The sequence below is a fragment of the Urocitellus parryii genome, chromosome 1 (assembly GCF_045843805.1).
Source record: "Urocitellus parryii isolate mUroPar1 chromosome 1, mUroPar1.hap1, whole genome shotgun sequence".
Taxonomy (NCBI): Eukaryota; Metazoa; Chordata; class Mammalia; order Rodentia; family Sciuridae; genus Urocitellus; species Urocitellus parryii.
Genome location: NC_135531.1, coordinates 143,896,239 through 143,921,567, shown reverse-complemented (window position 1 = coordinate 143,921,567; position 25,329 = coordinate 143,896,239). Strand labels below are relative to the sequence as shown.

The window sequence follows — 25,329 nt, the reverse complement described above, 5'->3', positions numbered from 1 at the left end:
AGGATGATACAAAATATTCAATGTGCAATTTTTTTAAAAAGTCTCATTAGAGTTTAAAGTGTAATTTCATTTTCCTGATGGTTAGGAGAGAGCTATTGATTCCTGTAACAGTCAGCAACAGGGATAGAATGTACCCAGACAAGCCCTCTTGTTTCTGAGATTTTTTACTTGGTCTGGTCCTCCAGGGTGTTGGATTTAACCCCCCATCTCCATCCTGCACATGGGTGAAGGAGTTAGGAAGGTGGGTACTTTGGTCATTATGGTGTGAGAAGATTTTTAAAACATGTTGGTCCTTATATGCTATTCTTTTCTATTTCTAAACAATGTTGCCACCCCCATCCTTTTCCCAGATGCAATTAAATTCAGAGGAAGTTCAAAAGCTCTTTGCAGTGTAAGTGCTTATAAAATGAACCTTTTCATTCATAATCACAATGCTTAGCACTTCATCCTGTCTTTGTAGTGTTTAAGTTGCTCAGTTTGCCTCTGCTAAGGAAAACAATATGGCTCTCTCCTGCCTTCCTATAGATAAGAAATATATTTCCTATGAAAAAAATATCAAAAGCATTAAAGGATTAAAGGGTTAAAGCTCACTTGTTAATTTTGGGACCAATCTGGCAAATCAATAATCTCACACTTGTTGTTTTGATTATCTAGACTTGCACAGATAGGCCCTTAACCTGTTGTTGACTGCTACCTACCCGGCATCTAATACAGGCACCTTTCCAGATCACTGGGAGAGAGTCCTTGTCATCTGCAAGCATGAGTTAATTTCTGTTGCTGCAACAACAAAGCCCCCGAAACCAATATTTATTAAGCCTAGGTTCTAGGTCATGCTTGAAGTAGTTCATATATAGTGGGCCATTTAGTTCTCACAGTTTTTCTGTGGTTGGTCTTATTCTTATCCCTTTTATAAAAGAGAGAACTGAAACTCAAGGAGTTTTTTCAAACTTGGCTGGAGTCACATCTTAGTGGGTAGAAAACCCAGGATCAGTGGCCAGCCATTTGACCCAGAGCTCTGCTTTCCACCCTCACCATGTGCTGCTACCAGTAGCACCTTGATATCATGGAGCAGGTGTGGGGGCATAACTCAGTGGTACAGCACATGCCTAACATGTGTGAGGCCCTGAGTTCCATCTCCAGCAATGCAAAAAGTAAAAATACAAATGAAAATCTTGGAGCAGTGAGAAAGGATAAGGCTTTTTTGTGAAAGTCAAACAAGAGGTATTTCATAGTAACCCTTCCATTTCTTCATCTGTACAATGGGAATTAAGCCAAATGCCTCATATTCAGCTTTAGGAAGTATTTCGTTTTGTTTAAAACCAGGGGAGCTCTACCACTAAGCTACATCCCTAACCCTTTTTATTTTGAGACAGCATCTTTCTAAGTTACTGGGACCAGCCTCAGACTTGCATTCCTCCTGCCTTGGCCTCCTAAAATCACTGGTATTATAGGAATGCACTACTGTATCAGCTTTAGAAAGGTATTTGTAAAAATTCTTCAAAATTTACAAATCACTAGAAGAATGAGTCATTCTCCAAACACTCAGAGTCTAAGGAATAAAAAAGGATCAACACTGATCACAGATTTTGCTCTCCAACCACTGAGTGAAGAGAGCTTTTCAAGGAACTTAAACTTAATGAGAGGCTCCTGCTAAAATTGTATTTGTGAGTAGCACTTGGAGTCCTGAGTTTTAAGAATCTTCATATCAGAGCAGACCTGAAAGGACATTTATTTAAAAGTCTTCCCTCCTTCTGAGGCTTGACCCGGCTCTGTGGCAGTCCTGATAGGAGAGTCTGCCCTTGCTCTCAGTGATGGGATAATATACCTCTTCAGACTATTAGAAGTTGCTTCCTTCTATTAAACTGTCTCACTCTGGTTCTGCCCCCTCGCTCCTGAGCCACTCCAGGTCATTAGAATAAAGAACAAAATTCTCTTTTTACGAGACTATCACATCTTGCATGAAGAGAGGGAGGTTGCACTTTCCTGCTCACATGGCTTAATGGCTCCTGGATCATGCCATGGGATTATGTGACAGAGGACAGAATCCTCCATTCATCATCCTCTCCTGACTTCTAGCTGCAGGAAGAGTGCTGAGGTGCTGAACATGTTGTGTAATAGCTTCTCCAGCGCCGAGAGTGGGCCATGTCTAATCCATTATGGTGTGTCTCTCACATGGTCCTCCTAGAGAAGCCCAGACACCTGCAGGGAATCAGAGGAAGCCTAATGCCTCCTGGTCTCCATTAATAATCCCACTCATCATGCACATTTTCTTTATAGATCTGCATGTGAAGGCTGAAGGGCATTTCCATCATTTCCCAAGAGCATTCCAAGAGGGCCAGAGGGAGAACCATAAATGAAGAGACAGATGCATCATGTCAGGAAGGGTATCAACACTTTCCTTTAATCAGCACGCAGTCAATATTCTCCATCATGAATAACTAATTGGTGTCTCAACTCCGCTCCTCAAATGTCATTGCAAAAATCTATCTGAGGAATGTCATCTGCACTTAAGGAAGGGACAAGCATCATAATTAAGCTTGAAGCTATTACTTCAGCATGAAGTTGCCACGAAGTGTGAAATGACTATAATTCACATTTTTAAGACCCTGAATTTATTAGCATGTATTTCCTATTCAAGGTTAGGGGTATGGTGCTTGGATTGTCAAAAGATTCAAATTCCTCTGTGCTTTGTTATTTTGGAGTGTCTGTGTCTGAGCTCAGACGCCAGGCAAGGACAAGTATCATTAATGAGTTAGGTTGTATATGTAAAAAATAAAAATAAATCCTAGGGGATTGGATGTATCATGATTCATCTAACCTGGTCCCCCTGTGGGGAATGGCAAAAGTGGGGGCCCTCTTAGTTTATCCAATAGAGGAGCAGGATAAGACATGGGGGAGACCATCATGTGCCTGGAAGAATGCCAAGAAATGTCATGTCCTTAGGTTAGGAAAAGATGTGTAAGCTGAGAGTTGAAGAAGGAATAGGATTATCCAGAGCAGAGTGTTCCAAGAAAAGGGAATGGTAACATGAAGAACTGCAAACACCCTAGAGGAAGCAGGGCAGGGTAGCGAGGCCAAAGCTTGCAGACAGAAGACGTCTGATTCAATGGAGTATCAAATACGCCTGCCTACCTTTTCCCTTTCTGGAAATGCTACTTCAATGGCTATAAATGGACCCCAATAAGGCCCTAATCCATAAAGATGAAATAAAAGAGAAAAGATAAGGGTACAAAATAGATGGCAACCAAGCTTTGGAAGTTGAAAAGCAAATCACAGATAGTGACTCCATTAGCAGGTGAAAGGAAACTAAAAGCTAAGAGCTTATATAGGTTTGGGGAAGATCAAGCTGCAAGTTGATTAAGCTGAAAAACTGTGGCCAGGCCCAGGAATCGGAAGTGTCTGGCAGGACTGCGATAGAGAAGACTTACGGAGGGCCCCATGGGAAATGGGCAGCTCCAAGGGACTGTTTCTTCACTGGTGTGGAAACAGGGAATTAAGGGAAAACCTACATATGGGAGAGTTAGGCCTCCCAGATTCCCCTCACCATGAACATACTGACAGCCAGATGTATGATAAGCAAGGGATTCGGACTTCTATTGGGGAAACTGACCAGCCCAAGAGAAAAGACCTGTAAGTTTTGACATTTGGAGTCACTCATCACCCACCACCCAGTCCAGTTCATGCACACAAACATGACAAGAAATTCTTGATGCTTTGATTCTTGATACTTCACTCTTAAAAAATGAATAGCTATGCAGGACTCACCGACCACTGGATAAAGCCCTAATCACAAACCCAGGGATGTGAAGTTTAAAAAAAAAATGGGGGAAACAAGAAATTTGAGAAAACCTATCACTGATATGTTCAAAAGGAAAAGATAGTACATTTATGCAAGGGGTGTTATGAAAGGATAGCACCATAGGGAAAAAAAAAACAACTTTTGAAAATTAAAATATAAAATCAGGGATTAAAAGTTCAGTGGAAGCAATGAAAACTAGGGGAGAATAAGAGGAGAAATAAAAATAAGAAAATGGTTGGAAGGTGGGGAAGAGTCCCAGGAGACCATCCGTCTAGGGTCATGTTAAATTCATACGTATACTTTTGTTTTGAAGTTTCATCTTCAATCAGGGAGACCCACTGAAGGATGGAAGGGAGTGACATTTGTCCCAACATGGCACATGATCCATGGCCAGGTGTTTATGGGCAAGTTTATCTAGGTCTCTCTGAAATTTGTCTTACTCTCATTTATATTACACTGCATTGTATCTAACCATGGAGAATTCTGGATCAAGAAAAAAAAATGATATTTGTTTTTGATTCACTTCTGGCTCTCAACTTATTTCAGGTAAAAAAAAAACTCATGTCAGCTTGTTCCTCTAAACTCCCATTCCTCTTTGTTTTTGAAAAGGTTATAACTGAAATAAAACAAGGCTGGCGTGGAGCCAGGATCATGAAGGGTGTAATTAAGAAAGATTTTCTGTCTGAACACCCAGCAGGGCCACCCTACTGGGGAGAAAGAGAGGGAAATCAAAAGCAATTGTGTGTTTCTCAAGAATAACAGAACAATACACTCCACACCCTTTGCATAATAAATGACAGTGGCTGACATTTTAATCAAGATGAAAACCATGACAAGTGGGAACATTCTGCTTTGAGGCAGAAGGTGGCAGTAGCTCAGGAATGCCCACTATGCTCTAAGACTGAAAACTTCCCACTTATTTTTAAAATATCATGGCTGCTGATGACAGAGATAAAAGTACAATTTTATATCCTCCCAATGTGCTTTTGAGTGATTTTCTCATATTTTAATCCTCATTATTGAAATTAATCTGAAAGACATAATTTTAATTTCTGAGTAGAAGCCTCATGTCTGGGATGATGACGGTGATGTCATCACACTGCCCCTCTCAAATTCAGATGGAAATGGGCTGCTCCTGACAGGGAAAACCAGGTGTCTCAAAGCACATCATCCATGGCTCTAACTTTTAGGGATAGTCTAATAATGTCTAGTGACGATTCTGAGAAAGGCTTTGGTTCCTCCAAAATCTGGTTGAGTTTGAAAGATGAAAAACTGAAAAGTGCATTTGGGAAGGAGGCTTAGAGCATCATATGTGAAATTTCATTTAAATTAATGATGGTTTAAGACTTGAAGTGAAAACCACCGGGAGCAAGTGCCTTAAGATGGATTCTAAAGGCATACTTCCCCTTTGATAGTAACCATGGTTCCTACAAGACACACAGGGGAAGAGCCACAGCCTTAACGGTTGGCAAAGTGAGCCAATGTCAGTGTAACACCTCTACTAAAGGCTGGCCCGCCGACAAGCCATGTTCATCCATGCAAAGCAATGGAATATCTTTTACTCTCCAACTTCTGATCCTTATGAATTACCAGGAAAAATTAAATTGAGCCCAGTCTGGCAACCTTTCTGTGATCCCAAAACTTAAACTTTCTCTTCAACAATCCGTTTTTCAGACTCTAATTATTTTCTTCCCTCCATGACTTGAATAAGGGGAGTCACCAGGACCTTGCTTTCACTCCTCTTCTTACATTTTGTAAAATCTTCTTCCCACAACCCCCAGCCATGAGAAGAGATGGGCTGTCCATTTATTTCTGAATGAGACTTTCCTTATGTGCTGCCCTGATTTTCCCCCTGATGTTATCCATTCTCCCCTGGCCTCTAGAGTCAGAATTACAATGTACAGAGGAGATGGTGATGGAACACTGGGGCTTGACATCTTTAAAATGCAGTTTCCATCACATTTTTAAAACAGGAGTTTTTGATAAATATGTCAAGGGATGGGATGGAAATATCTCAGATACTAAACATCACTTTTCCTTTGTGCCATTTGTTTCTCCTTCTGCACATGAAAAGAACCATGATAGAAAGGGCATCCTAGAGAGACACTAGGGACGGGGGAAAGAGAAATATGCAGATAAATTTAAACCACAGCACTGATGCTTATAGGAAAAAAGAGGGAAATGATAATAATTGTAATTTAGGAGGGAGGCAAAGAGGGAGCAAAGGGACACATGCAGGTAGGTGGACAGTCCAATCAAATAGTCTTGAAAGGGGAGCAAAATGTTCTAATTTGGGGATTTTAAACAGAATGACCTTAAAACCGAGTTAACCTCATTATACTCTAGTCTGTGGCATTTGGAAACCCTGACAAGAGCCGTGTTACAGTCATGTCGTCTTTGGCAAAATGAGAAAATAGTGACAGCACATTGATTGGTTATAGCCAAGTGCATCCAACTGACAGAACTGTCTCCTATTCTGAAGTTGACCATTAGTGGAAATATCCTTTTATACAAACTCTTAATAGTGAACATAAGAACTTGTTTTTTTGGTTCTAGTTTTATCCTTAATGGAAATAGAATTGTTGGTTACCATAATTGGATGAAAAGTTTTTACTGGCTGATAAAATTTAAAACTCTGGAAACTGGTGTCTGAGTTCCTGACCACTGATAAAAAGGGCTGCTTGTCTCTCTTCCCCAAAGCTAACATTTGTTGAGCTTATTATGTTCACTGAGTTTTTTCAATGTTCTAGGGACTGGGGCTTTTGGAGAGCTTTAAACGAGATGCCCGAATTCCCAAGGCAGATAGGCACTGGGGCCAAGTTTAAACCTAGTAGGGCACCTTCAAAGTATACACAGGTGACAAATATGGACATTTGATGATTTCATAAGACCCTGGAGTAACCATGCTACTATGATTTTTTTAAAATTTTTTCTTTAAATCACCTCAATATTTGTGTTATGTGACTAAATAATGCTGAATTCTATATAAACAAATTCTATATAAACAAAACTAAAACTCAGACTAAATGCATGGAATGCTGGGAATGGGTGGGAAGAAGAGAGAAGAAACAATTATAGAACATGTCTCTAAATTTTCATAAGAAACATAAGAACTTCTTGCACAGTGGAATTCAATGGTGTTGCTCCAAATACCATGTGCCCAGGGCTAAGAGGCTCAGTATACAGTGCTTTTTGTCTCTCTCTCTGGCTGAGTATGTGTTTCTCTCTTTCAATATGTATGTTTATACATTTTTAAAACTCAAACTCTACAATATTTTTGGTATTGTGACTTTTTCAGGTTACATTATAGGCCTCTAATTAAGTGAACCTCAGGCTTTGACAAACTATTTCAGTAGCTTAAATTTATAAATCACTGGGAGCCAGTAACTTAGTTGATTATAGACACTCAAAAGTAAAGTTAAAGCAAAAAGAAATTTATTTTGTCGATTTGTGGGAGCCTTATCTAATCCTTTTTTTCTTATGATATACACAGACTTTAAATCTCACCCATTCCCAAAGGAGTTTAGCTTTAGTACTTTCCATTTCAAAACAAAGAAAAACAAAAGCACCTACAGAATGTTCAAGTACACACTGGGAATTACAGATGTACATGAGAAGTTTTCTACCTTATCGGTGGAAACCTGGTAATATTATGAAGAAAATAAACAGTAACAAAGCAATATCTATTTGGAACTGAATAGGTTTGAGATTAATGGATCTTTCGGTCCTAAATGGTGTGGTGCACCAATTTTTGGAAGTTAAAGCAATCTTTAACGTCTTTTGAAACCGTTCCTGAAAATGACTCCACACCATTTATTAAAGAACACAACTGTCAATGTGGAAAACTACATCATAAGCCCCCACCTTTGTAAATGACCAGGGATGTTTTAGAGACTACAGAGATATATTAGGCTATTCACTCCTACACTAGATGACCTGAGAGATCCATCTTTTTTTAAAATCCTAAGACCTATTTATTGACTTTTACCCTTTTTCTCTTCTTTCAAATAAAACGTCATTTCCTGTAGATAAACTTGGGTGACTCTTCTAGCCTTACCTAACTCTCCAACTTTACTGAACTCTCATAGGGAGATGGCTTCCTTCTCTGTATTTCCTCTGGCTTGGTTTTTAATCTCTATCCTGTCAATCATCACAAGATATTGCATTTGGTGGTGAAAAACCAGTCTCTACCTCAAGAGCAAAGCCTGTCCAAGGAAGGGACATGACCTTTGTCCTTGGAAAGGCCCACAGAGCACTCCTAGGCACATTCCCACCCTGCTAAGTAGTTTATCTACAAATAACAGGAGAGATCTGCTACGCCAGGTGTCCCTGACTCAGTCAGGCTAGGTGGGGATCCATAGCAGCCCCCTAGCAGCCACCAATCAGCATGAGACAGGGAAATACCTGGGATGCCAGATGACCCTCCCAGTGGTTTATGGTGGTTGATAACATGTTGGGAAATAATGTAGTTCAGCATGTACACCCCTCGTGGTTTAAACCAATCAGTTCCAATGAATACCCCTTTTGTACTGACCAATCACCCTTACCCAACTTGTTCCGGCCAGTGAATGTGCTAATCATGTTTTAGAGTTGTTATTTGATTTTCCCACAGTGTGTGATGATTTGCTAAGGGATGCTATGATGTATGTGGGGGTCCCTGCCTTCTCCAAAGAATGTATAAAACTGCTGCAAACCCTGTGCTGGGGTGGGGGGCTCTCAGCGTCACCAGTTGCTGTGTGTGTGCGCGGAGGACCGAGCTAGCTCGCAATAAACACCTCTTTGCTGTTTACATCGATCTTGGTCTCTGGTGGTCTTTTGGGGGTCCCTAATTCGAGCATAACAGTGGTTATATTTCTGTTGTATTCCCCTTAACTAAAAACTACTTGAGTACCGATTTCTGCATTCAGAATAATTAGCACACACCCTGACTCCTTAATAAATGTCCAACAAATATTAGGTGAACAGTCCCTGATCTCCACTGAGAGGGTAAGCAGCCCACCAGTCTGGTAATCACTGTATGTAAAGTGAGAGCACACAGGCACAGGGGTTGAAGGAGGAAGAAGAGTTTTTTCAGAAAGACCTTTTGGCTTTAAGATCTTTTGTGGCTATTTCCAAGCTTTGGAGGATCTTAAGGGGAACAAAGTTGGGTATAGGAGTATACTAGTCAATATCTCCTTCTCCCTCTTTTCACATATGCTATGGCATGTGCCTGTGAGATAAGATTTCACAGTCTACTTCATGCTCTTGTAGGATCAGAATCCTATGAGGAAACTTCACAATTGAAAGGAATCCTTAGAACACTCAAAGGCAGCCTCTGTTCTTATAGAAAATACGTACGCAAAACCAAGTGGCCTATTTCCTGCTTCAGATCATGAACAGCCTAACATCCGTGATTTTTTTCCATTTTTCTTTTATATAGATTCCAGAAAAAAAAGAAAAAGAAAAAAAAAAAACCTTGAACCAGTGAACATATAATACATTTATGTTCAAAGATCATGAATTTATTAGAATCCAATTTCTATTCAAAGTTAGTTTTTCCTTATGTGGAGGGATGGGTACAATGCTTGGTATATTTTTAAGTACAGTCTTGAATCTAGGACAATGAGTCATTATTTCATAATAACCCTGAAGGGGTAAAATCAACATACACTGCTGGAGAAAGAGGTTTGTCTTAGACCTTTGTAACCCTCATTATTTGTCTGGAGAGAAACAAATGTTGTGTGTGTGTGTGTGTGTGTGTGTGTGTGTGTATGTGTGTGTGTGTGTGTGTGTGTGAGAGAGAGAGAGAGAGAGAGAGAGAGAGAGAGAGAGAGAGAGAGAGAGAGAGAGGGAGAGGGAGGGAGGGAGAATCTAAGCTCAGCTCTGGTTATTTACAAACATCTTAAGAAACACTGCAAAACCAGACCTCCAGCAACTCTGAATAGGCAAGTAATCAACTGAACTCCAGGGAGCAAGAAGCTACCTCTCCTGCAATAGACCTTCTAGGAAGAAATGCCAGAGGCCTCAAACCTGGTTTTCATTAACAAGCAAGCAAACAAAAACCAAGAGAATAAACAAAAAAACCTGTAGCAGCCCAGACAGAGGTTTGAGGACACAAAAGTGATCCCAGAGGACAAGCTTTCTAAGACAGATGCAATTTTCTCACTTTTTTTTTTTTTGGACTCAATTTGTTTACCATTAATAACAAACAAGACCAAGAAAATCTTTGTCTAGAACATTAGAGATAAAATCTAAAAAAAAAAAAAAAAAAAAAAAAACCTACTGAAAAGCATTCCTACTTAACTTCAGTGGGAATTTTAAGATCAATTAATTCACATCTCAACAGGCTGCTTTTTTGTTAAGACTCTTTTATATATTTTTTTAATCTACAAGACCTTCAGGTGATTGCAATCCTTTTAAGAAATCTTAATACAGAGTAGGATATTCTAGGACTTTAAGATGTTAACATGAGGGGAAAAAATGAGTTACGCATAGGTGGGAATGATCTGTATGGATTTTATAGCTCTTCTTTTAATCTAAAATAATTTGAAAACAAAAAACTGAAAGACTACCAAGGGATTAGCTGCTTGGAGCTGGAAGTGGTCCTCAGTTTTGCAGAGCAAAGCTCCACAGTTAGCTGGAGCCCATGCAGTAAGTTTGCTCTGGGGACCTGGCTCTCAGTGATGTGCCTCTTCCCCTCCACAGCCTTGCCTCTGAGGAGCAGACCTTAATGCTTTATCCATCTCTACCTCCTGGTAGGAGCCCAGGGATCTCACTTAAACTCCTCAGTTTTCTTGAGTCTAGAAGAAGCATGAATGTGGCCAAGTAAGACCCATTCAACTCTAAGGTCAGAGGACAGGAGACTTGGTCTCCAATTTCATTACATATTTACTCAGTATCCTAGGTTAATACCAATCAATAGCAGAGTAAGATGTGGCATCATTAAACAGATAATGTTAAGTGACGTGCAGACACACTTGTCTGGTTAGTCTGTGAACTACAACTGGTTACCTTTCCAGTGGGTCAGAGACCCTCCTGCAAAGTGCCTTTAAAAAACACACACAGTGGGCTTGCTGGGGGTGGGGGCTGGCTCAATGGTTTTGCGCTTGCCTAGCATGTGTGAGGCCGCACTGGGTTCGATTCTCAGCACCACACATAAGTAAATAAAATAAACCTCATTGACAATGGAAAAATATTTAAAAAAACAAAACAAAACACAAATAAAAAATTGCAGAGGATGAAAAGGCTAGATTTTGACACTGTAGGTGCCTGCCTCAATCTAGGCTCTCATGATTTGAGCTAAAGAGACAAACAAAAGAATAGGATAACAGGAAATATTTTTATGCAGATAAGAAAATTTTATTTCTAGTCTCTGTAGAATATGCTCATAAGTTTAGAATAAGCAAGGAAAATTCAGCCATTACCTGAAGCCTTCATTTCTGCAGTTTCACTAGACTTAGATTGACTCATGAATTATGGAGATTTGATTTTTTAAGGCAAGTTGCAGGGTTTCCCAGAGAAACTGCACTGACACTCTCAGTGCTGCTAGAGAATTACAAGGGTGAATATTCTGTTCTACATTCTTCAGGACACAGATATCTAAAGCAGAGGAATGCATGGAGCTTGTGCCTTTTGATTTGTATGTGTTTATGGGGAACAGTGAGTTAATTCGATACAGGTAAACCATGTGTAACAATTCAATGAGGTTAATGAGAATTTCTGTCTTAAGTATCATTTCTTTGTATTGGGAAACTTGGAATTCCTCTCTTTTCATTCTCAATAAAGTACATAATAAAGTGTTTTGAACTATATACACTGTACTGGGCTGTAGAATGTTAGGACTTATTCCTGTGTAATTGTATTTTGGTTCCTGTTATCTAGCCTCCTACAATCTTCTTTCTCCCACCTTTCCTAATCTCTAGCAATCACAATCACTATTCTACTCTCCATTTCTATGAAGTTAATTGTCTTTCTCTGTCTGGCTTATTTCATTCAACATAACATTTTCTAGTCCCATTCATGTTGCCAGAAATGTGAAGATAAATTTCTTTCTTTTTCTCTCTCTCTCTCTCTCTCTCTCTCTCTCTCTCTCTCTCTCTCTGCTTTGAACTGATTTTCTCAAGAATTTTGTTATAGTCATTGAAAACTGGCTAACACAACTGACATTTACATCACTTTTTAAATCCGTTTGTCTATTGAAGGACACCTTGGTTGATTTTACGTCTTGGCTGTTACGAACCTTGTTGTAATCATCACGAGTGCGGGTATGTGCCTGATAAAGTGATACAATGGGGGGGGGGGGGTGATATACCCAGCAGTGGGACAGCTGAATCATAAGGTAGTTCTATTTTTAACTGTTTGAAGAACTTCTGTTATTTTCCATGGTGATTTACATTTACATGTACTAATTTATGTTTCCTCTAATAGCTTATGAGAATTCTCCCTTTTTCAACATCTTTGCCAACATTGGTTATTTTTTGTTTTTCTTTTTGATTACAGCCATTCTAACTGTGGTGACACAATCTCTCATTATGATTCGATTTTCCATCACGTGATAATCAGTGATGATGAACATTTAAAGAATAGTTATTGGCCCTTTATGCAGCCACTTTTGTGAAATGTCTGTTCAGATCATCTGTCTATTTTTTATTCTGATTATTTGAGAGTTCTCTCCCCTCCCTAGGGGAAGTGGTTTGAGTTGGATTTATTTTTAATTACAGAAGAGTAATTTTTGCTGCTTAACATCAAATTAGCCTAAATTCTTTCCTGTTACATTTTCCAAGTCTTTCATGTAACCGAGAGCTTATTCCATAGGGGGTGGATATCAATATTGTCTTTTAGAATTCAGCTTTATTGGAGAGCACTTCTCTCTGGGCTGGGCAGCACTAACTAGTTCTGTCAGAAATCAGATCCTGCTAAGGACTGTTGAAAGGAAGAGAATCGGACCAGCCCTTCATTCATTACCTCATCCTGAAAGAGTTCTTACATCACAGACATGAGACATTGCACTCCCAGAATGAGCTCTCTCAAGAGTCCTGAAAGGCAGGTTTTCTTGAGTGACTTCCAGCTTCAGTGCTGGAAGGAGAGGTGAGTCAGGTAACTGGCAGGGAGTCAGGTAATCTCTGGCATGTGGAAGTTTTGCTGGAAAAAAAGCTACTCTAGAAAATGTGGTAAAACTTTAATACAATAGCCCTTATGTATGTGGAGCTTTGCTCTTCTTTTGGCTAACTTTATTTCTTTACAGTCACAAAGAATTACAGGCTTTGCAAAACCAGCTCCAGGTTTTCTAACGAGTTTTATTTTCCACCACTGAGAAGTGTTCCTGTTAAATGAATAGAAGCTGCTGGAGGGGGGGGGGGGTGTTTCTGTCTTAGCAAAGGACAGACAGCATCATAAAAGTTGGTAAGACTTGTGCAATGCAGATACCTTTGCCTGGGGTTGGTGTCTATCATAAAACAGTTACTCAAAGCTGTTTATGGTCATTGGTTACATATCCCTGGTTTTAAGTAAGAGAAATAGGAACCAAGATGAAGAAAGCCAGCATTCACTGAATTCTTCATGGTTATGATTATATCATAGAAATTGCAGTTAAATTGATATCAACAGATCACATTTTTATGTGTGTTTGGAGGACCAGAGTTAATTCATTGGTGGCTAGAATGGGTTCAGGCTATGTTAGCCTCCTGGTCTGCTGTTCTTTCTCATTTTCCACAGTTGGTGTTAGTGAGCAGTGGGTTTCCCAGGGTCTTCCTCTGCTTCAGCAGCATGCTAATGGCTAAATGCCCAGAGGATGTCGTTCTAGCCACATTCTACCCAAAGAAATAGGTAGTTTGGTACACAGAAATATACCAGTATTATATTTAGACATTAATTTCCTTTAGAAAGCAGTTTTCTTTGAGCTGACCAACACCAATTACTGTATAGTTTTGTAACTGATCAGTTTGTGTACCATAAATACAGCAGCAAATCAATGAATCTGAATTTCACGAATGCAAAGTTGGTGACCTCTCACCCCAAGACCTTAATATTCTTAACTATTCAGCAAATCTTTCTTTCAGGTAAAGTTGATCTTCAGTCATCTCCCACCTCTCCTGGTTTACATATTCACATTGTGACACTATCATTATAATTCGAAATGAATCATGGGTCTGTTGCACAGAGTAAGATGATTGCAATTGATCAGTGCAAATCCAGGTCAGAAGCTTACCTTAGTTCCTTGAAGGGTTCTGCCCTGACGTTAGGTGTTTCTATGGATTTAGGGAAGACTGTGCCCTCAGCTCCTGTAAACAAAAGAAAAGAAAACAGAGATTGGAAATGTTGGTGGAATCACCTAGGGGTACCATCAACACACTGGAGGTAAATGTAGTGAATCCATTATACAACCCAAGAGCACTGGCTTCAGGGCTCCTGATGAGAGAGCATTGAATCAACTCATGCAAACAACCTTTGAAAAAACAAGAAATATCTTTTGAAAGTGTTCTTGCTGAGATCAGAGTGAGGCCATGAGGCAAATTCCATCTTGGCTTAAAAAAAATAAATTAAAAAGAAATTTAAAAAAGATGCCTAGAAATAAATTGCAAAGTCTGACTCTCATAAACCATTAATAGCCACCTAACTGCAAATGTTTTGAAATACAACAGCTGAAACCCTCTGATGGCAATGCGGGGCACAAATCACATAACACCTTGGACATCTAAGCAATAGGTTAGATCGAAGTATTTGCCTAAAGTTTTTCAGTAAATAAAGTTCTGTATTATTCTCTTGGAGAGACAAACAAACAGAGCGTCATGACCTATCATTTGAAGTTCAACGCTTTCACATTTCAGGTATTAACATTGATTCCCCACCCTATCTAGACATTTAGCTTAGCTGTACTATAAACCTTTATCTTTACAATGTGTCAATACATTGCTGAACCTCCCAGCCATAAAAGATTGTGATTATCTGATTTGTACACTCCCAAAGTGTTTTCAAATCATTTAAACCTCAGTTTATCACAGACAATTGCACTGGATATTAGTTTTTTCAATTAGACTTAGCTGAGACAGCTGAGTATGTGGCACATGCCTCTAATCCCAGCTACTTGTGTTGAGAGCCACAGCCAAAGGGGCCCCAGCAAACTTCCAGCTGCCAGCTGATGATTGGCTCACAGTGGCCCCAGCAACATCTAGCTGATTGGCTCCTCTGTGGTGATGTTCATTGGGCTGTTTCCCTGCCCTTCAGACTGCCAGCTGATGATTGGCTCACAGTGGCCCCAGCAACATCTAGCTGATTGGCTCCTCCACGGAGCTGCTCATTGGGGGACTTCTTTGGCTCTGCCCACAAAACCCAGCCAATCGGCCTCAAGAGCAGGAGGATTGTGGGAGGTGGAGAGGCTGGTGTGGGGGTGAGAGGCTTGTGGGAAGCCGGTGATGGCAGTTGGGCTCTGAGGGTTTTTTCCTGAGGAGCTGTTTTGCTTGGCGTTTGTAGTTCTAAAAATAAAGTTAGTTTCTTTTGACAAGTGGCTCCTGAATTGTGCCCAGCCAGACTGCGGCAACTTGGGAGGATGAGGCAGGAGGATTGTTAAGTTTGAGGCCATCTTGAGAATTATTCTGAGACCCCGTCTCAAAACAACAGCAACAACAAAAATTAAAAGTGCCAGGGATATAACATGCATGAGGCCCTGGGTTCCATCCTGAGTATCTTGAAACAAAAAACAAAGCAAATGGAGCCAAGGTCCTCTCTTATACTTTTATAGTAAAGAAGTTTGTTTTATGTATTTGGTGGGTTTTTTTGTTGTTGTTGTTGTTTTGTGTGTGTGTGTCCCCAGAACACAACAACAACAACATACAAGGCAAGCACTCTACCAACTGAGCTATATCCCCATGCTATTAGGAGAGATTAACTATTTTGCATTCATGTGTGGATTTCTAGAATTCTCTTGCATTGTTAAAATGTGCAGAAATCCCCCATTCACCACTATTATTCCAAATCTAGATTTATCCTGGAATAATTATAAGTTCAGAAAAATGAATTATTTATCCTGGAATAATTCTAAGTCCAGAATTTTGATAGGAGTAATAGACGACTATAAGTACAATCAGGAAATAATGCATCTACTTAAAATGTTACATATGGTCCTTAAAGGAATAGCTTGAAGAAAACAATAACTATTTCTAAGCTACCATTTTAAGTGACTATTGTAGACTCCATAATTTATATTCATAAGCACTAATTCATTTATTTCCTGTAACAATCCATTAAAATTAACAATTCCATTAGGCAAAGAGACATTAAGTGTAGGGCCACTGAAGACCTTTCTTAGTCTGTTAGACATCCTTTTTAAGACTCTAAACTGTCTCGTTTCCAATACATTGAAATATAAACATTAAAAAAACACACAACATTTTTTATGTGAATTTCAGAAGAATGTCATAATTTTCTTATGCATAAATTTATTAATTTTGTCTTTATGATTTTAACTTTATTGTATTCTGTATATTGGAATCAGAATGAATTGGATTATGTAGTGTAGTTTTGGAGCTTTTGTTAAACATGTATTAAATTTGGTTTTGCAGAGTATACATTCCATCCATTTCCAACATTTTGTGATACTTTGTCGAATGCATAGACAAGAGGTCCTGTGGAGGCTGCCTATGTTGACAGCCCTAGAAGTCACAGAACAATGAGTGACACTTGGGTATATGGCCCCAGGCGGTCTAAAACCCAAGAGCATGTCTTAAGCCCTCACAGCATCAACTCCTATCAGTTCTAGAGCAACTTCCATCTATCAATCTATCACTGTCACATTGAGCAGGAACTTCCCTTTGAAACTCAGAGATCCTTAGTCCATGGCCATTTGTGTGTTAGGTTTAAACCTATGACTAAAAGAACAATTATATATGTCAATAAGGCTAGGATAGTTATTTGTTTGGTTGCGTAGTCTTTATTCTTTAGCTGTAGCTAAAATTCCTCCTTTACCCAGAATTCCTTGGAAACTATAACATCAATTTGAACCATTCCTAATCATCTGATTTATCCACAGGGCAATTAGTCCCGGCCATGGATCACCTTCATTATTTGAACTGCTACTGTACACAGTGGAGATTAAGGTTTCACCTATTGTCATGGCTGCTTGATTTATAATTGGTACCTCAACTTCTACGGGAGTACTTTTATTGTTTTAAGCCTCCTTACACAATGCAATAAAATTTAAATGAGTGTCCAAAATTATATTCCAAAATAGTATTTTGATTCCACTTCTAAAATTAAGAATCATGCCAATCAAGGAAGACTATTTGAGCTAAACAAAAACACAATTCTTTTCAGTAAACTGAGAAAAAATGCCTGTAGTCTCCTCCTGAAGTCAAGGGACCCCTTAATTGATAGATAAGGAGACTAGGGCTGATAACATGTGGGTTTCCAAATCATATATGGAGACATAAAGGAAAGAAAACGACAGACCAATATCCCTGACAAACTTAGATAAAAAATCCTTAATAAATATTAGAGAATTCCTGCTCAATAACATATTAAGAAGGACTGTACATCATAACCAAGTTGGTTTTATTCCACAGATGCAAGGATGGTTTAACATGCAAATTAATAAATGCAGTTCATCACAAATAGAATTAAGGACAAAAATAACTATCACCTCAACAGGTGTAGAGAAGGCCTTCTACTAAATTCAGCACCCATTCATGACATGAACACTGAAGAAACTAGGGATAGAAGGATCCTACCTCAACTGCATGAAATTATATATGAAAAACCCAAAGGCAAACCTCATAGTAAATGAGGAAAAACTGAAAGCATTTTCTTTAAATCATGGAACAAGACAAGGGTGTCTATTTTCACCATTCATATAGTAGCTAGAGCAATTAGGCAAAGGAAGGAAATAAAAGGGATAAAAATAGGAGGGGAATGGGCTGGGGTTGTGGCTCAGTGGTAGAGCACCTGCCTCACATGCTTGGAGCACTGGGTTCTATTCTCAGCACCACATAAATAAAATAAAGGTATTGTGTCCATCTACAAATAAAAAAATTTTTAAAAAAAGGAGAGGAAGAAGTCAAACTATCGCTGTTTATAGATGCTATGATTCTATACTTAGAAGATCCAAATTTAAAAAAAACTCCATTAAAAGACTGCTAGAACTAATAAACATATTTGACAAAGTGGTAGGCTACAAAATCATCATACAAAAATCAATAATTTTCCTATATATACTGACAATGAATCTGTTGAGAAATAAATCAGGAAAATACTTTCATTACCAATAGCTTCAAAGAAAGAGAAGGGAGGGGAGGAAAGAGAGAGAGAGAGAGAAATTAAAAAAAAAAATCTCCTAGGAATAATTCTAATTCTAACCAGGGAGGTGAAAGACCTTAGCTCTCCAATGAAAACAATAGAATACTAAAGAAATAAATTTAAAAAGACACATGAATGTGGAAAGACCTGCCTTGTTCATGCATAGGCAGAATTAAATATTTTTTTTAAATGACAATTTTATCAAAAGCAATATGTAGATTCATTGCAATACCCATCAAAATGCCAATGACATTGTTCACAGAGCTAGAAAAAAACTAGTTCTAAAATTCATTTGGAAGAATGAAAAAAATTGCAAAGGCAATTTTAAGCCCAAAACAAAACAAACAAAAATATCAAACAACAAAACAATGCTGGAGGCATCACAACATCTGACTTCAAATTCTAATGCAAAACCATAGTAGCCAAAACTTCATGGCACTGGCATAAGAATAGATACATAGACCAATGGTACAGAATAGAAGACACAGAGACAAGTCCACATAGTACAGCATTTTAGTCAGATTTTTTCACTGCTGTAACTAAAAGGACCCAACTAGAACAATTTTCAGGGAGGAAAAGTTTATTGGAGGCCTCACGATTTCAGGGGTCTTAATCCATAGACAGCAGGCTCCATTTATTGGGGCTTGAGGTGAGTCTGAACTTCATGGCAGAAGAGTGCTACAGAAGGAAGCAGCTCCCATCGTCAGAAGGCAGAGAGAGGAAGTCTACTCTCCAGATGTAAATTATATATACCCCAGAACCATGCCCCCAATTCCCACCTCCATCCACACCCTACCACTTCAGTGACCACTCGGTTAATCCCTGTCAGGGGATTCATTCACTGATTGGGTTAAGACTGTCACAACCCAATTACTTCTCCTTTGAACCTTCTTGCATTGTCTCTCATGTGAGCTTTTGGGGGACTTCTCACATGCCAACCATAACATACAGTCATCTGATCCTTGACAAAGTGGGTAAAAAACATATATTGGCGAAAAGATAGGCTTTTAGATAAACGATGCTGAGAAAACTGGCTGTCCATATCTAGAAGAATGAAACTGGACCCTTATCTCTCATCCTGCACAAAAGTTAACTCAAAATGGATCAAAGACCTTGGAATTAGACCAGAAAATATAAAACTCCTAGAGAAAAAAAACATAGGGTCAACAGTCCAGCATATAGGCACTGGCAATAACTTGCTCAAGAGGAACCCCAAAGTCCAGGAAATATTGCCAAGAGTTAATAAATGGGATAGTCTCTGCATAGCAAAAGATACAATTAGGAATGTGAAGACAAACCCTACAGAATGGGAGAAATTCTTTGCTAGTTACTCTTCTAACGTAGGAATAATAACCTAGAGAATTAAAAAACTTAACACCAAAACAACCCAATTAATAAAAATGGGAAAAAAATTTAAACAGACTTGTCTGGCTAAAAAAACATGAAAAAATGTTCAATGTCATTAGCAAGTAGGGAAATGCAAATCAAAACTATCTCATACCAATCAGAATGGCAGTCATCAGGCATACAAACAATAGATGGCCATAGTGGCACACTCCTCTAATAGTGGTTTAGGAGGCTGAGGCAGGAGGATTTCAAGTTCAAAGCCAGCCTCAGCAACAGCAAGGTGCAAACAATTCAATGAGACCCCATCTCTAAATAAAATACAAAATGAGGCTGGGAATCTGGCTCAGTGTTTGAGTGCCCCTGAGTTCATTCCCTGGGAATAATAATAATAATAATGCTGGACAGAATGTGAAGAAAAAAGGAATACTTTTACATTGTTAGTGGGATTATAAATTAGTACATGCACTATGGAAATGAGTATGGAGTTACCTCATAGACTAGGCATAGAACCACCATATGACCCAGCTATACCACTCCTCAGTATTTATCCTAGAGAATTAGTCATCTTACTAAGTGATCCATGCATACCCATATTTATAGAAGCACAATTCACAATAGCCAAACTGTGAAACCAGCCTAGTTGTCCATCAATGGATGAATGGATAAAGAAAATGTGTTATATATACACAATGGCATTTTATTCAGCCATAAATATACTTTGTCTACAACCAGAGATATGAAAAATTGTGCTCTATATGTATAATAAGAATTGTAATTCATTCTGCTGTCACATATAAATAAATTTTAAAAAAAGAAACGTTAAATGATGGCATTTGCATGAAAATGGTTGGAACTTGAGACGACTCTGTAAGTGAAATAGGCCAAACTCAGAAGATCAAGGGTTGTATGTTTCATCTTATATGTGGAAAATTGAGAGGTAAAAGAAAAAGAAAGGTAGGGGTGAATCTCCTAAAAATCAAAGGGACATCAGTAGAGGAAAGGGACCAGGAGGTGGGAAAGGGGAGGGAGGGGAAAATGCTAGGCAGTGATATTGGCAAGATTATATTGTTATAAACACGTGCGTCTCACAGTCACATACCCAGTGAGGTGTAGTGCAGAGATTCACATACAGCCAATGGACGTAAGAGCCCACTCTTAGTTACAGTTCCTAGTGCTCTGTCTCCTCAAGGCCAAGGCAATGTGGTGAAAGTCAAGCCAGCAAGCCCTAGGGGATGGACTGACAGGGAGATGTGGTGGATGATTGACAGGCTCTGCATGTAGGGAGGAAGTGAAGGGCAAGATCCTCATGCTTCCTCAGCTCCCACTGTCTACTCAAATACCTTTTGATTTTAGTTTACTGGATTAGCCAAGGGGGCCCATATATCTCACATACCAAAAGACATACTTATTGACATAATTTTAAAGGAAAGATATCAAAGTCTCTCATTTGGTAACTGACTTTGGACATGATACTTATTCTCTCTGACAGAGGATTTTCTTCTCTGAAAAGAAGGCATATGTATAGTACCTTTAGCTACTAGAGAGATATCATGGGAGATTGAGAACTCTGGTGCATAGCAATCAGTAGATGATAATCAATAAAAATTTATTAGGAATAAAATTTTATGAACCTTATTCTTCCCTCTTCTTATCCCAATTCTCACAATGATTTAAAAAACAATATTTTTAAATCACTGACTATGAACTTGAAACTATATTAAACTACTATAGGTTTGCATTTGACCCATAGAGAAACCCTCTCTGGTAGGGACTGTTAGTACCTGTCAGTATAAATGTGGCATCTGAGACTCAGGGAAATGAAAATTTTTTTCCTATAGTCAAAGACTGGCATCTGAACTGTAGTCTTCAGCTCTCAACCGTATAGTCTTCAGCTCTCAGCTTTCTAAGCCATTTGCTGTCTACTTACTCATCTTCTTGTGAGACCTGAGCAAATGCCAGTGCTTCTGCCCTCAAACAACCCTTGCTAAGTCCCCAGTCACCCTTCTCCTGAAAACAATTCACATGTACAATGAGATAAGACATTTGTTACTTTTCTAAGGGAGCGTTTCTCTCCAAGTCCTATCAGGTATCTGATTTTTCACACCATTTTTCTCCTTCTCCAAAGTGGCACAGTGGACAACCATCCATCAGGACAAATTTCCCATTCCATCCTCTATTCATTCCTGGATAATACATTATTCTCAGTTTTATTATTTCAAAAAGGTTTCTATTAAAGCCATACCTACTGATTCCCTCTTTTGACACAATATAATTTACTGGCAATAAATGTTCATAAACAGTTTGACTGAAAAATCCATAAAGCCATTTCAGCTTTATTTTAAGTTCCATTTAATGTCCCTCAAAAATGATTTCATCAATGTGTTTCCATTAGCTGGTTCTCTGCCCAATAACTTAATTCCACACAATCAATCAGGAACTTATAAGGCATGAGACAGGATCTATCTAAAGTGTTTTGAATCACCATAAGGATCAGCTCAATGGCTCTTTTTCCTACTAGCACAGGTAGGGGGTATACTTGTTGAAAAATCTCAAATGCACTCTGTTACCATGGTAACGAAAAAGCCAGCTTCTCCTCTTTAGAAAGGATGCTCAAGTTTTGAGGTCTATTCTGTCGATCTGTCATGCTGTCCTGGACATCGAGAATCCTGAAACCCAGGCCTTTCTCTGTGATTTTAGGAAAACCCCATGACCACTCTAAATTCTGATTTCTTCAGATGTCAAATGAGGAATGAAGTATCAGAGGTAACCTATGTTGCTCTAAATCTAAAACTGGATGAGGTGACAACTGGATCTAACAGATAACCATCTTTAGCCACCTCCTTTCCCTGAAGCAAAAACAAAACAATCCTGAAATATCAAAGGAATTTACTCAGCATTTTCTCTGTGTTTAAGGAAAAAACAAAGAAAAGTAAACAGATTTTTGTCCAATTTAAACTTCACTTAATTGGTATAAATAATCACCAGAAAATAAATCTTGTTAGAGAATAAAATAGTAGAGAGTAAAATTATGGATGAAACTAACTTAAAAAAATAACAACAACAACAACAAAACCCAAAGACTTTGTAACTGAAACTCCAAAAACCTGGGGGAAATGAAATCTTATGCAAAACAGTAAATACTGAAGTGCCTAAAACCATACATCTTAAAAATTGCTGTGGCCTAGACACTGAAAGAAAAACTTAGATTTATAAAATTTGTCAGAAAAATGGGACTTGGGAGAAACATTGGGCAGAAAAATTATAATGACAATCTCATGATGTTGATAAAAATTTATGATGAGCAAATCATTCTAATAAATGGAAAAGAACCAATCTCAAAGCTATTATTTTAAGATTTTTTTTAAAGATATTTTATTTATATATATATATGTATAATATATATATATATAATATATATATATTATACTTAATTAATAATGTGAACTTTTGTTTATTTTTTTTCCTAAAAGTAACATGCAGTGAAAAGTTCTTTTAAAGGAAATAGGTAGGGGAATGCTTCATCAGAGATTTCAAAAGCATCAATGAGTACAGAGTTTCCACAACTATTGAGGGTTGGCATACTGATCTAGCTGTGAGCTTCTGAGGCCTCTCCAAATAGGAGGAGTACAGAGACACCAGACTGTCTCATATAATGGAGAAAGTCAGTTGGGGTGCTTTAATCCCAGTGTATCTTCCCTGGTGGCATTTAATAAACTGCTAATGCGAAACATCTGCAGTGATTACAAGTAGTTTCTAGGATACACACCAAATATTTTCTTTTCAGGAATTAGGACAGATTCTCCCAACCTAAAATGTACAGATAACTAATTAATTCAATAAGTGTTTATAAAAGGGCCCATCCATCAAAGTTTATGGGGAAAACAGGCTCAGACTTCTATTCAGAATTGCAAATTATTTAAAAAAATTCAAAATGTATATATAATTGGTAGCAATTCCAAGTGTGATAGTATTTATTGCCTATCAATATGGAGCAAATATGTAGCTGTGTGCGTGGTACAATGTTGAGGCAATATTCAGGGAGATTTATCTTTGCCCTTAGAGGTTTTATTATAGCTAGACAGATAATATAGAAAATATTTAAATAAAAATTTAAAATAAAGTTACCATAAGTCATTTATTCTCAATGAAGGAGATATCACCAGAGGGAAAAATGAGTTCATAGAGGTCAAACTAGATCTTGCTCTATTTCTGTACAGAACATGGTATGCATCTGTGTGTATGTGTATGGATTATGTGTATATATACATATGTACATCATAAGCAGAAAACAATATATCTGTGATAATAAAATTTTATGGGACAGAATGATGAAGAAAAATCTGAAAAGATTCTTTAGAAGAGTAATATTAGAAAAAAAGTTGATAAGGAAGGAAGGAAGAGGGGAGGGCACAGGGAAGTACTGAGGAATGAAATCTACCAAATCATTAAGTCCACGTATGAATAGACCACATTGAATCCAATGTGTGTGTGTGTGTGTGTGTGTGTGTGTGTGTGTGTGTATGTGTGTGTGTATGTATATATATATATAATTATAATGTACTAATTAAAGTAATAGAAGGGAGATCAGTAGAGTAGAGCAAGAGGGTCAAGGAGAGGATGAGGGGAGAGAATAGGAATGAGACTAATCAAATTATGGCCTAATGAATATCAATATTATGCATAATTATAATGCATCCATAAAAATATAAATTAAAAAAAGAAAAAAATACATTGAGAAAAGGTTAGATGTGTTATGACACAGCATAGGAACTGATGGGTCATTCATCAGGACCTTGTCCTAGTGTGGGAGGGTCTGAGGAGGTTTTGCTGGGGAAATGGTCTTACTGAGAATCACTGGAGTGTAGATGATAAGAGAAATCAAGAGAATGGATGATGTGATCCAACGAATGTCTAGAGTCATGTACAAAGAGTGCCAAGGTCAGAACTGTAAGAGACTCCAACATTTGAAGTCTGAGCATGGAAGGGTGAGCCATCAAAACAAACCAATAAATGGATAAGAAAAGACTGGAGGTAGAAAGATCAGGCACAGAGTAACAAAGGAAAAGAGAGAAGAGAAGTATTTCAAGGAGGTGTTAGCACTTTGTGTCCAACAGTGCTGGGCTGTAAGGTGGGGAATTGACGCGTCCACTGAATTTAGCAACATGGAAATACTTTACATCAAAAGCGGAGGTGGTCTGCTATGGGGAGAAGAGCGAGTGGGAGGTGAGGAAATGGATAATGGCAAGAGTTACCATTTTTTTGACAAGTGAAATACAGTGAGTGAGCTGGGTACCGAGTTTTGCGTACAGGATATTGAAGGGCAAGCTATGGCTAGTGACCACCCTTAATGATGCTCTAGGCTGCTGTATGGCACAGGTTGGTGAGAGTCATGTGTGGTTGAGCTGCCTGGTTGCAGGTACACATAATGCGGATATGTGAGCTCATGTAGGCTGTGAGTTTTGACATATGGTGCTTTGAAAAGAAAGTTCAGGGTTGTCTAGGAAGACTGTGAAGAGGAATATATTGAAGTACATCATAACACAAAATGCAATACTAAGCATGTCTGGTACATTAAAATGCTCAGGAAAAGGTGGATATTTTCTATTTATTCTGTTAAAAGATAAGCTACAAAAATAGAAGGTAAATCTATAGAGATGAAAGAATATCACTAAATAATTTGAATGCTAGCAATGGAGAATAATAAGCTGTTTCCTCTGCCATACTCTTTAGCTCAGCCAGGCTTGCCATCAAAGGCACATTTTGCACATGTGTGTAGAATGTGAAACCACAAAGGAGATTTAGGATTTACGTATAGAAACATCCAGGCTAGATATGAAGAGACAAGTGCTTTAATTAAACAAACTCTACTCCAGAAGCCAATAGACCAGAACTCATGCTTGGTATATCATTACACCAAA

At 38.4% G+C, this 25,329-nt stretch overlaps 1 protein-coding gene across 1 annotated transcript in view; it reads right to left on the bottom strand.

Annotated features, from left to right (window-relative positions):
- Sgcd (sarcoglycan delta) overlaps positions 1-25,329 on the bottom strand; it is a 388,785-nt gene that overhangs the window by 84,173 nt on the left and 279,283 nt on the right. The window contains exon 6 of the mRNA XM_026388348.2: positions 13,986-14,058. Coding sequence (XP_026244133.1) covers positions 13,986-14,058 — 73 coding nt within the window. The remainder of the gene's footprint in view (positions 1-13,985; positions 14,059-25,329) is intronic.